The 13496-nt window shown below is 42.8% G+C and overlaps 1 protein-coding gene across 3 annotated transcripts in view; it reads left to right on the top strand.

Annotated features, from left to right (window-relative positions):
• GRHL2 (grainyhead like transcription factor 2) overlaps positions 1-13496 on the top strand; it is a 159645-nt gene that overhangs the window by 125735 nt on the left and 20414 nt on the right. For all 3 annotated transcript variants that reach the window (XM_012762052.3, XM_076005116.1, XM_076005115.1), the window contains exon 13: positions 10798-10889. In XM_012762052.3, the coding sequence (XP_012617506.2) occupies positions 10798-10889 (92 nt within the window). The remainder of the gene's footprint in view (positions 1-10797; positions 10890-13496) is intronic.

The following is a 13496-nucleotide window of genomic DNA, read 5'->3' as shown; positions in this document are numbered from 1 at the left end:
CCATTAACTCATTTTATAGACTCAGGATTTCAAAGCCAAAACAACTCCTTAAGGTCATTTAGCTGACCTCCTCTCCTGGGGAATGCTAACATCTACACTACATCCTCGACAGGTGGTCAGCCAGCTTGCACTTGAATATTCCCAGTAGTGGAGTGCTCACTGTGCATGAGTTAGCTCATCACACTATTTGGCAACTCCAGCTCATAGGAAGTTATTTTATCTGTTGAGTTGACATCTGCCTTCTTTTAACTTCTACCCACTGGCTTTCTGGATAAGTCTCATCCTTCCTCATCTTTCAAACATCCCCTTCCTCCCTGCAACTGTTCTTGGTAAAATATAGTTTTGCCTCTCAGCATCTTAACTTCCCTGCAAGGTATACTACTAAATTTGTTAGTAGTCTCCTTAAAATTGGCTGTCAGAATAAACATATGTTCTGAACCACATGAGTTGCAGATTATATTGGGGTAATTTCATCTTATGACCTAGATGCTATTTTCCTCTTTAAGCCATCTAGAACTACTTTCATTCCAATATCTACTTTATGTTCTTGGTTTGCATTATATATGCTAAACTCTCTAGATCATTTTTTCCCCAAACTACAGTCAAACCGGGGCTTCCCTATCCTTACGTAATTAATATTATAATATTTACTTGTAAAACATTTCATAGTCAATGAAATGGAGCAGATATTGCTGAGCTTATTCCTAGAGCAAAGGTTGGCCCAAGGGCCAAATCGGGCCCACCACCTGTTTTTGTATAGTCTGCAACCTAAGAATGATTTTTATGTTTTTCAATGGTTGAAAAAAAATTTTTTAAAAGAATAATATTGAAGGACATGTGAAAATTATGTGACATCCAAGCGTCCATATATAAAGTTTTACTGGCACATAGCCATTTTAATTCCTTTATGTGTCGTCTGTGGCTGCTTTGGTGCTACAACAGCAGAGTTGAGTAGTTACAACAGGGACCATATGGTATGTCCTGCAAACCTAAATATTTACTGTCGAGGCCTTCACAGAAAAAGCTTGCCACCTTCTGTCTTTAAGGGTAGAACATCTCAAAGGAGTCAAGTGATTCCGTAGCTGGTTAGGGTCGTAATTTTGTCTGGAACTCGACTGCTAAATTCAGAGTTCTAAATTTTCTAAATACCTTATTAGATTGTTCTTTGTATTTTGGCACCTAGGTAACACATTTCCAGCAGTTGGAATGAACAGAATGATTAGTGCTCTCTATTCCAATCAGTTATTCACGTACTTTTTAAGGCACAGTGTGGTGTTGCAGAAAGAACGTTGACCCTGAGCTCAAGAAGCCCAAGTTCTACTCCTGGGCTACCTACCGCTTACTCATGGGAAGACTTGGCCTGTCTCCTTGATCTCTGGGCTTTGGTTTCCTTAATTTTTACATTGAGGATTTTGTATAAAGACAATCTCTAGGATTCTATCTAGTACTGACATTCTATTCTCGTGGGAAAACTTAGTGTTATGAGGGAGAGGTGCCTGAGACTCTGAATGCTCCTTGATATGTGGATCTCTGTTGTGAATCTATCTCACCTCAAATTGTCCTTCCCTGCAAGTGGACCGCAGTTAGACGGCTTTGACCTACTCGTAACTCCACTAGCTTGGCTCCTCTGTAAGTATTATCCTGTGTTTTTGCACAAACCTAAAGCCTGAGTCACTTGCTCTTATATGTCTTCTAATTAGAGTTTGAACAATATGGACAGCATTGGAGCCTCGAGTTAATACATGGCATGTGTGTGGCTATTGTTATATGGAAAAGTAATGATTGACATTGCTGGATACTTTGGGCACTATACTAAGTGCTTTATAAGCATTATCTCATTGAATTCTTCTAAATTTCCCATTATCTCCATTTTAAAAGAAGTTTCCTAGTCTTGGAAACTTCTTGGCCAAAGAGACTAGGAAACTTGTTCAGTCACACAGCTGGTAAGTGATAGAGGCAGGATTTGAACCTGGGTCTAACTGCACTTCCCATCACCTGCTTTTAGCCACCATGCCCTACTGCCTAACTCTCTTAATTCTTGACCTGTGCCTGCAAAGGAGGCACTGAGGGACAGGCCCTCATTGGGATGGCTTTCTGGCCTTGACGAAGGCACACCCTTGGTTCATCCCTTGGCATGTATGACCCAGACTGTGACAAGCCCAGATGGAGTGTCCCTGGCAGAGGGGATCAGATCTGAAGCCGCCATACATGCTCACCTAGCCCGAGGAGTGCCACCTTCACTGGTATTTGCATAGCCTCCCTCAGGACTGCTTTTTGGCCAGGTTCTTCACTCTCGCTGCCATGTTATTTAATACTCACATTAGTTTATACTCGCATTAGTATTAAAGCATGCAAATGAGTATGTGGGAGCATTATTCACACAATGACCAGATGAAGCATATAAAATACAAGAGCCCCTCTCCTGGCACCTCCAAAATCATGCAAGGTTTGTCAGCTTCTCTTCATTATCACCTATCTTAAAGGCAGGTGATACAACAGTAGATACAGAGGCTTTTAGACAACAGTTCTCAACAAAGGGTCTCTTGCTACACATTTGAATCACCTGGGGGGTTAAAAAAAATACTGATGTGCCACCCCCAGGGATTTTGATTTCATTGGTGTGGGTACAACTCAGGCACTGGGACTTTGTGAAAGTCTCCAGGTGATTCTAATGTGCAACAGTGTTGGAGAACCCCCCCACACACACACCAGGGCCAGTCAGCTGGGATTTGAATCTGGGTTTGATCTTATAAGTTCTTAACTTAAAATAACAACCTTTTGGAGTCTCAGTTTCCTTATCTAAAAATAGCAGGATAATAATACCTACCTGCTAACATAATTATAAGCATTAATGTATAAAATGTGTTGACACATGCAAGGTGCTTTTAAAAAAAATCATAGCTATTGTTATTGTTAAGATTCCTTTTCAGGCCCTGAATAAATGATACTTAATTGAGAAGCAGAAAAGAGGGAGATTAAGATAAAAAAAAAAAAACAAAAAACAGGTCAAACAGAAAGAATTTTCTATAGAGCATGCGTCCTTAACCTGGGATTTGTAGATGGCTCTTATGGGGGAAGAGGGAAAGGCTTTAAATTCCCTGAAATAATATGCAAATTGGTAAGCAAATATCATGCATGGTGAGAAATTGTATTTCCATTATGTCTGGGGATCTGGCCTTCATCTATGTCTGGCCTCTGGTTTCTGTGAAAACCCTCTAGCCTCAATCCTCTGTCTGCAGTGGTCCCCACTGTGGTCCTCTTATTGCAACCTGCAGCAAGGTCACTTCAGCTCTGTGGCTTCTGTGCTGCATTTGGGGCACAAGCATCCTTGGTGAGGTTGGGCTGTTGTGCATTCAGAGGTCAGTGGCTTCCCTCCAAGACCCTGCCATTGCCTTAGGATGCTGCTTGGGACCCTCAGACCTCAATCCTCCCTAAGAATTTCTCTTCTCTCCTTGCTGCTGCTTAAAGGCACAACACATACCATTGTCTCCCTGGGAACCACCTGTGTGATCTCTTCAAAGGCGGAGGCTTTGGGAAAACCAAAGCCGGAAGAAAGCAAACTCTAGGCAGGCCACCCCTATAGGTTGGTCTCATACAGCTCAGAGCTGGCTCCCCAGACAAGTTTCACTCATCAGGCTCTGAGTGTCTCCAGCAGAGAGGGCCCTGCCTCTCCTGCAAGAGGGAGGTCCTGTAGACGCTGCCACGCTAAACCATGAGCTCAGCCACAGTGCTGCTGAGGAAAAGGCAGTTCTGCATGCTCTTCTGTGAAAGCAAATACTTTGGCTAGGATTCAATGTCTTTTGGGGGAGTTAGAGGTTATTAACCAATCAACTGCAAGTACATTTAATCAACATGGGGTTAAATTTAAAAAGTTGTCACACTATGTTCATCAGTAGTCCTTGTGGGGTTGCAATATAAAACTTTTCTAGCATTCTGTACTATTTCTCTTAAAGGAGCAATTTCCCAGGAAATCAAGTGCTTTTTCAAAATGGGGTTCTCCGGGATGCCAAACAAACTATGAGATGTAGGATGTGGTGGGCTGCATTTTACCACATATATGTGAACATAAGGTGATTAAAAATATTGGCAATTTCCCCAGTTTCCCAAGGTAAAAAAAGAAAAACATAAATTAAAGCTTTGGGGCCAACTTGAATAGGTAAACCTCTATGGCTATAGACAAGAGTCAATAACTTACTGATACTTGCTTTGCTGATTTAATTACACGTACATTTGAAGAATAATATATTACATAATTTAGAAATATCTGTCACATTTTATGAAACACATTTATTCAAATTCTTCATAATTCATCTTTGACGTTAAGTTCTTTCTTAGTATTAAAGTTACTTTTTACTTCATCTCACACTGTTTATCAGGGCAATTCTTCATTGCTGTCAATGTTGAGATACAGCACATTTTAAAAGCATATACATGAGATTGTCCTTGGAATTTTTTTTTTTTTTTTTGTAAGAAATGAGGTTGTACTGTGTTGCCCAGGCTGGAGTTGCAGTGGCTATTCACAGGCACTATCATGGTACATTACAGCCGGAAACTCCTGGGCTCCTTCTACCTCAGCATGCAGAGTAGCTGGGACTACACGCACATGCCACTGCAGCACCTGGTAGTCCTTCTAAATTTTATTCCCAAGCCACAAATACTGGTTTTCATAATATTAGAAAGAAATGACCACGTAAAAGTGATTGCCACAATGCTGTCTCCATTTCTTAGTAAGTTTTAATTAATCTTTTAAGAAATTATAAATTCATATTCAATTGTAAGAAGCTCTCCTCCTTTCAATGAAAATATTCTTACTTTTTACTCTTAGTTACTGCATTTAAAAATACACTCAGTGGTACTCAAATCAGCATCAGATATGCAATGGAGGTTTTAAAAAATACTTAAGAAAATGAAAATTTTACCATCCCTCAGAGTCACAGGCTTTCACCAGTTTCTTATATTAATACCAGTTATTCTTACTTGTATACTAGTTTGCCATTTTGCAAATTAAGAGATTTAAACTTAAGACTCTTAAAACTGAGCTTTACCTTCTTTTATACATCTTACCTATGTCTACCCTTTCTGTTGTTGTTCATTCCTTCATTGCGTTTTCTACTGCCTGGATAACCCTGGCTGGTATGCCCTTGTTGTGGAACTTCTGGCAAAGAATCCTCTCAGATTGTTTGTTGTTTATATGTTGTAAATGTTTTCATTTGGCAATCACTTGTAGCATATTTTTGCTACATATAAAATTATAGGTTGGCAGTTATTTTCTGTATGTTTTGGTTTTCATCATTTCTGTTGAGATAATGTCTGCCTGTCTTACTGTTCCTTTGAATATAATGTTTCTTTTCTCTCTCTCTTTTGTTTTGACTGCTATTAAAGTTTTTTCTTTCTCTTAGGTTTTCAGAATTTCTGTTATGATGTTTCCATATGTAGATTTTGTTCACATTTTTTTCCTGCTTGGCATTTTATAGCATTTATTGAATCTGTGTATTGTTCATGTCTTTATCAGTTTTAGAACATTCTCAGTTATTCTCTCTTCAAATATTACTTGCTTCCTCTTCTCTCCATATCCTACTTTGAGCCTCTAAATGCATATTAGAACTTTTTATTGTGTCCATATATCTTTTATATTCCTGTCTGAATTTTTCATCTTCTTTGCTCCTCATGCTTCAGCCTGGATATTTTCTACTCAAATTCTCTCTTTTATTGGGTCCAATCTACTCTTAAATTCATCTATTGAGTTCTTCATTTTAATTATTGACTTTGTAGTCTAAGAATTTTCATTCAGTTGGTTTATTTTTAATAGATTCCAGCTCTCTATAGATTTCCATTTATTCATGAACACAATAATTACAATTATTTTTCAGCTCATATCTGATAATTCAAATAACTGTACCATAAGTATATTATCTATAGGTCTGTTTCTATCATCTATTTTTCCTTTGGTCTTATTTATTAGTCTACTTGATAAATCTTGATTCAATTGTGAACAAATGTACATAAAAATTATAGAGACTCTGTATGGCCACATGTCTCTCTTATGGAAGTTTTCCCTATCCTTTGTTGTGCTGCCTGAGTAGGTGCAGATTGCCATGATTGAGTCAGGGACAGAACTCACCCAAACCTGGATTGCAGTTTGCGTTAGCTTCAGACTGTTTCTGGCTCATCCTAGGTTGTAGCTCTGAGGGACTTACTATGTGTCATCTTCCTTGGCGGGGTCTGATATCTGACTTTTGTCTCCTTAGCATGGTGAGACTGCCAAAACCTCTGCTGTGATTTTCAAGGGCTTTCTGCCTAACTTATTCTCTTGTCTTATGCAGCTTAAGAACTCGGCAAACATACCGAGCAGGTATGTTACAGAGTGTCTGGCTTGCTTCTCTGTGCCTCTCTCCTCTCCGGAAGTTTGACCATGAGTCCTGGGTACCTTTGCAGCCCTAAACCCCAATCTTTGTTACTTTAGCACTGTGAGATTACCAAAAGCTATGCAAGCTTCTTTGCCCTTAGCTGTGTGCCTCTGCTGGCACTATCATCCTCTGCCCCAGCCAAGAGTTGGCAAATGCTTTGAGGGGCAAAGTGCTCGTTGATTTCAGGTCACTCCTCTGCAGTTCTCTTCTCTGAGATCTCAGCTTCTCGAGTTCCAACTGCCTTACCAGCAGCTCTCCAATACTTTCAATAAGGTTTTTAAAAATTTTTAGATAGTATTTCAGGTTGTTGTTGGCTGGATCATTGATCTGCCACAAGTTATAACATTTTAGCCGGAAACAGAAATGTCTGTTTTACCTTTTAAAATGATCCCTCTGGGGCCTACTGATCTGGTCATTTGCAATTTTGAGGTCATATTGCATTAATAGTCACTAAATCTATGTTTGTTTTGTTTGATTTTGGTTTTTTACTCATTCTGTTAGATAAATTCTACTAAACACCCCAATTTAGCATTGGTTAAAATCATTTGAGGATGATAGGTTCTTCCCCAAAGACTAATTTGTTGAAGATAAATTAATTGAGATCCTACTCCATAATGTGAAAGGCTTTGTACGGATATAAGAGGGTAACATGGGCAAGATACCTTCATTTATTTAGGAATCTTTGGTGTACATCGGCCATAAGCAGAGTTGTGAAATAGACAAGCTATGTCTCCACGGCACCTGCATCCCCCTTCTGTACTGTTTGGGCACCTCCTCGCTAGGTCCCCAATGCCCAGTGCAGTTCAGCCTGGCAGGCAGGATGCAGCATTGCCTTTCCTGGGTATGGCCAGAGACCCATGCTTCAGACCCGACACCTTCCCAATGCTTTTCTGATGAAACTTAACGCTCCTTTGTTTATCCCTCGGACTCTTGCTTTCCCTAAGGTCAGTCCCACAGGGCAACCGAGGCAACCGGCTGGCTGTATGTGCTACGGGACCTAGAGTCAGTCTACATATTAATCAGCAGCTTGTGTCAGTCAGTTGGAGACTGATGTCAGAGAAAGCACCTTTTCCTTGGTCTCTGGTCCTTTTGTGGTTCTATCCAATGAACATTCATCCCTCAGTATCCATGGAAGGTTGGTTCCAGGACCTCCTGAAGATACCAAAATTCACAGATACTCAAACCCCTGATGTAAAATGGTGTAGCATTTGTATATAATTTATGCACATCCTCTTATATACCTTAAATCATAACTAGATTATATATATAATATCTAATATTATGTGTATGCTATGAAAATAATTGTTACACTATATTGTTTAGAGACTATTGACCAAAAAAGTCTGCACCTGTTCCCTACAGATGCAATTTTGTTTTTCCAAATATTTTTTTATTGCATTTGGTTGAAGCCACAGATGTAGAACCCATGACTAGGGAGGGCTGACTGTGATAGCACTGGGCACGAGGAGACCTAAAATTTGTGCTTTTTTCACCTGTCGAATGGGGTGGTCACATCTGCCCTTTCTTTATTGCCTTGCTTTGAAAATAAATGAAAACAGATGAATTTGAACCACACAAACTTTTTGACTCCCACTGGTTTTATAGATTTGAAAGTGTGATAAAGCATTTTTGAACTCCCAAGAGAAATGTGGTTTATCCAATATGTTATTGTAATGGCAAAGTTTGTCATAGTTCAGAATAGGGTGCTATCAAAAGTCAACAGAACTGGAAAAATATAAATCATGCTTGGCAAAAAAGAAAATCACTAGCTTAGGAACACAGCATGAGAAAGTGGTGATATTTCAGACTATTTATTCGTTATTAACTGACTGCTGTGTAAATAGATTTTCTAATCTTCTAATCCTGAGCTCATGGTCACTACAGTTCTAGGATGTGACAGAAAAACATGACCTGCTTTTATGACAAGGTAGCAAGGGGAAGGAGAGGGAACAGTGCCCTAAAAACTTAATACCACCTTCAGCTAAGCTTGAGTTTCAGGTTTTTCCTCCAGTTGTTTCCATAGTTTCACTTTCTAGGGAATAAAATAAGAGAATGCTGACTCTTCACAGCATCTCTCATGCCCTTACTTGTCATCATCTCACATTTACTGAGCAACTTTATCGCAAGGTTGCTCCCTCACAGGGGGTTCTCTGAACAGCCTGTTTCACTTATTAGCTGCATTGCCCCGCATAAGACACATAGGGCATTGTGCCTTTGGTCACCACTGAAATGAGGATAATTGGCCCTTGTCTTGGCTGGCCGACAAAGTGTTCATGAGACTTAAATGAACAAGGAGATAATAAGTATTTTGTAACATCTGAGGTCTTATTAAGGACCTTGATGGATAGATACACCTTTCGGACTAGGCAGAGTATGAGAAGGCAAATTAAAACATCATTGGTTCAGTTATTTTAACTATTAGAATGAATAGAAATAAAGGCCGGGCACGGTGGCTCACGCCTGTAATCCTAGCATTTGGGAGGCCGAGGTGGGAGAATTGCTCGAGGTCAGGAGTTCAAAACCAGCCTGAGCAAGAGCAAGACCCCGTCTCTACTATAAATAGACAGAAAATTAATTGGCCAACTAATATATATAGAAAAAAAGTTAGCCAGGCATGGTGGCACATGCCTGTAGTCCCAGCTACGGGAGGCTGAGGCAGAAGGATGGCTTGAGCCCAGGAGTTTGAGGTTGCTGTGAGCTAGACTGACGCCATAGCACTCTAACCTAGGCAACAGAGTGAGACTCTGTCTCAAAAAAAAAAAAAAAAAAAGAATGAATAGAAATACTATAATAACTGTCCACAGTTTCACACCATGTGCTCTTTCTACCACTGGGCGCCGCCATTAACTCAGCCTGAGAAATGATAAATAAGTTCATAATGATAATAATGCTAACATGGAATTGCAGGGTTTTGCATGATCTTGAAAGTCTGGGATTGATACTGTCCTTACCAACATCAGTCCTTAAACTGGACCAAAATGGCAGTGTGGACTGTGCTATCTGATGGTAAATGGAAACTCTAACCTGGCTCAAGCTGTTGGCCTCATTTAGTCTTCTCCAGGTCCCTCATCCTCAAATCTCTCCAACTTGTAGCCATCATGATCATCTTCATCTTTATCTAACACTTCAAAGGTGTATACAATGTATCAGGGGGCCTTGCGAGTACTTTACATATGAGAATTCACTTAATTCTCTCAACACTCTCCTTTTAAAGATAAGGAGACTGAGGCCAGGGAGGTTGAGGGACTTGTGGAGGTTCCTACAGCCAGCAGATTGTAAAGCAGGGATTTAAACCAAGGTAGTCTGGGCCCAGAGTACCTGTCCTAATAGTTCCGTGCACTGCCTGTTTGGCGTTGGTGTACATGCCTGGTCCCAGGGTTCTGGGCCATAATTCTGAAAGATACAATCTTGATTGCCATAATCCTGAATGTTGAAAATCCTGAAGGATCAAAATCCCAAAAAACGGAACGTTAGGATTATTCAGGATCATGGTGCTCGGTGTTGTCTTTCGGGATTCTGATTGGCACTGTGTCCCAGGACTCCCCAGAGAGATGAAAACTTTCTAAAAATCTGCATCCACTCCCTTGAGGGTTTGAGGAATAGCAAGATTCCATTCAGGAGCATTTTCTTGGTACTAATAACTTCTCTCCTTCCGATTTCTGTTTCTCTCAAACAATCTTCCCCTTCCTTAGGGTGCGTGAGGTGGACAGGGACTTTGGGAGGAGACGCAGAGCCATCAGGACTGGCCACACTGGGGACGTGCGGGGCCTCAGCACCACGGGGTTCTAGGAGGGGCACCGGACACCTTTCTAGAGGAGGAGGAGAGGCCCAGGCAGCCAGGGCCTGGTCTCCAGGAACTTCCCCCCCTGCAGGCTCACCCTCTCCAGCCAGATGGAGAGGCGGGACAGCAGGAAAGCAGGGCTTCTCGTAACTGAACCAGCGAGGCAGGCCAGGCCCACTTTGGTTCTACAGGCCACTGCTGTGCCCTAAGCAGCTGGCGAAAGGGGGCAGGCCACCCCGGCCTCAGCTGGATGGGAGGGGCTCATGTGACTCAGACCATGCAGACACCAGAGACCCACCTCCCCCCAGCCCTGCCCTGGGCAGAAAGAGGGGACAGGTGCAGGATGGAGCAGATGAAACCCGAAGCCTCACCTTTGTGGCCCATAGTCAACAACGGAGAGTATGTGATAGGTCCATGCCCCAAAGATACTGGTGTGTGTGTTCTGACTTGGGACCTACCAGGGGAGGAGGATATTGGTGAGTGGATCCAGCTGAAGAGAGTCAGGGATGGTATAAACAAAGGGAAAGGATAGAAACCGGCACACACGCGAACTTGTGTTTGACACCTTGCCAGTTCTACCTAACAATTTCTGCCCATCTTTTCTACCAGCAGTGTCCTGGTTAAGCGGATGTTCAGGCCCATGGAAGAGGAGTTTGGTCCAGCGCCTTCTAAGCAGATGAAAGAAGAAGGGATGAAGCGAGGTATCTCTCCAGTTGGGTGTGCCCTACCACCGTGGTGTTGGGTCCATCGAGGAGCCTCCCAGCAGGGATGGGGGGCGTCTTACCAAGAGGAGCTTGCACCCAGGCCCCCTGCCAGGCCCCTGTGGCTCCCTGCCAGCCCGGTGACTTTTTTTGCACACAGGAAGTCCTCAGTCTTCCCCTTTGCTTTACACTCTGTCCTTTTAAGCACCTTAAGTAAAATGTTTATTCTGCCCGGGGTTCTTCCCTTTGCCTTGGGAGAAATGGAATGAACACACTGACTCATCTAGCAGCAAGATGCAAGGTTAAAAAGGAACTCTAGCTGTGCGTGTGACAATCACACCACAAAGAACCAGCAATTGAGACTCATTCAGTAGATGCAAACGATTCATCTCACACAAGTAAGTGAGCCTCAGGTTTCTGTGACATCACCACTTACTCATTTTCTCTCAGTCAAGGGTCTTACCCCACTTCACCAAGAGGGATAGAAACAAAGCCTGGGCATGTCGATGTCTGGCCCAGCCTGTCAGTGGGGTTCACTGTCCTTCCAGGAGTAAGAGGGAGGACCACATCTTGCTGCAGCTGACACTGAGGCCTCCAGAGACTGTAGACTGACACAGTACTGGACTTGCAGTGAGTCAGCTCACCATGCTAAATATGCCCACTGTCTGCACAAGCGTCAGTTCTTTGTTACTGAGAAATCTTTTTTATTTTTTCCTATTTGCTATAATGGGATTTGCATAATTATTTGCATAATGAATGGTCTAGAGCAGCCCCTCTGCAGCCTCTCAGGGTTGAGTGACTTAGGAAAGGGTCTGCACCTTCTGCTCCTTGGAGTCCTCCTCTGTAAAATGGGGGTGGCAGGAGAACCTGCCCCAGAGTCGCGGTGAGGAGGGATGAGTTAACACACGTAAGCACCTAGCACACCCGGGCGCTCCAAGTGCACTGTTAGAACAGTTAGTTTTATTATTAGGCCTCTACGGAGTTAAGTTATGTCTTCATAACACGTATAAGTAATTAGGGTTTCAGGATGGAAAGAACATAAATGCATAAGTGTAACATTAGCAACATTTAAACGTTTAAAAGTCTTTCTGACGCTGCAGCTCACTGTCAAATATTTGAGTGCTCGGGAACCCACTCCTGGGTGCCTGCTTACTCGCTAGAGTCAGGGCAGTTACGCGGAGTGCAGGAGTCACAGGGCTTGCCTCCAGAGTTGGTGCCCGGTAGTTAGTCCGAGGCTGTGTTTTTCAGATTATTTTGAGATTGTGAAGCCAGCACAAAATTTGCCACTGGCCGTTGTATGGGGCTGTGATTTAAAATAAGGCCTTTGGGCTGGGCGCAGTGGCTCATGCCTGTAATCCTAGCACTCTGGGAGGCTGAGGCAGGCGGATTGTTTGAGCTCAGGAGTTCGAGACCAGCCTGAGCAAGAGCGAGACCCCCGTCGCCACTAAAAAAAAATACAAAAATTAGCCGGGCATGGTGGCGCATGCCTGTAGTCCCAGCTACTCAGGAGGCTGAGGCAGGAGGATCGCTTGAGCCCAGGTGTGAGCTAGTCTGATGCCACAGCACTCTAGCTAGGGGCAACAGAGTGAGACTCTGTCTAAAAAATAAAGAAATAAATAATAAAGCCTTTGAAACATGGATATCGTAGAGACACATGAGGGCGCTGTAACCCACCAGCACTGGAGAAAAGGTTCCCTCAGGGGCGTCTTTCCTTTGGAAAAGGACAGTGGGGTTACTGAGCCCTTTGCTTGGAGCTGAGCTTTGAAGAATGTACAGAATCAGGGGCAGTGACTCCCCTTCTCATTTATTTGTTAGAAGTCACTCGAGAGAAAATGATCGTAATTATCACCAGTGTCATCACTGTTCGTTGTTTTGCCTTTGTAGCCCTTTGTCAGGGTGGTCGGTGGGAGTCGCTTAGGGGCCGGCCCGGGCAGCTGGCTGCCTTTGGCTGTGCAGTGTGTGGGGCGCGTGGCGGTGGTTCTTGCTACCGTCGCAGAGTGATTACTACGATTGCTGTGCTACACACGCAGAGTTAATGAAAGCTTGCTCCTGGGACAGGCGTGGGGGTGTGCTGTGAGCCCAGCACGCTGGCGTGTGGCTGTCAACAGGCCCAGTGGGAGGATGGTGGAGCTGCCCCGGCACTTCTCCCGTGGCTCGTGACTGGCTCCATACCTCCTTTAACACGTGCTAGCCACACCGGAAGCAACAGTAGCAGCAGTATTATTTTAAAGGCAGTGATTTCAAAATAAGAGATTGATAAATCCAGTGGCAGCAGCACTCATTTTATAGTAGAATATGGTTTGGGGTTTCCTTAGGGTCAGCCTGCTGGAGATTACTGGGTTTTCCCCCCACTATTGGCTGTAGGAAAAGTTATGGAATATTCATCTGTAGCAGCCACTAATGCTCTTTTTTTCCTTGACTTTAATTATCCTTATCTGGATGTAATTGAGGTCCTATATTCTAATTATTTTTCCTTGTACCCTAACATTGAGTCCTCTTATTATAGCCATTAGGTCATTAGTTCATTTCAGCTGAAATGGAGCCTATAAAATATTCCTTCCTAGGAACTAAATTTGGAAATCTTTGGAGATAATGTTCAATCTATTT

Source organism: Microcebus murinus, chromosome 7 (assembly GCF_040939455.1).
Source record: "Microcebus murinus isolate Inina chromosome 7, M.murinus_Inina_mat1.0, whole genome shotgun sequence".
In the NCBI taxonomy this organism is placed as follows: domain Eukaryota; kingdom Metazoa; phylum Chordata; class Mammalia; order Primates; family Cheirogaleidae; genus Microcebus; species Microcebus murinus.
The sequence above is the reverse complement of the archived record's forward strand: the minus strand, read 5'-3'. Positions and strand labels throughout refer to the sequence as shown.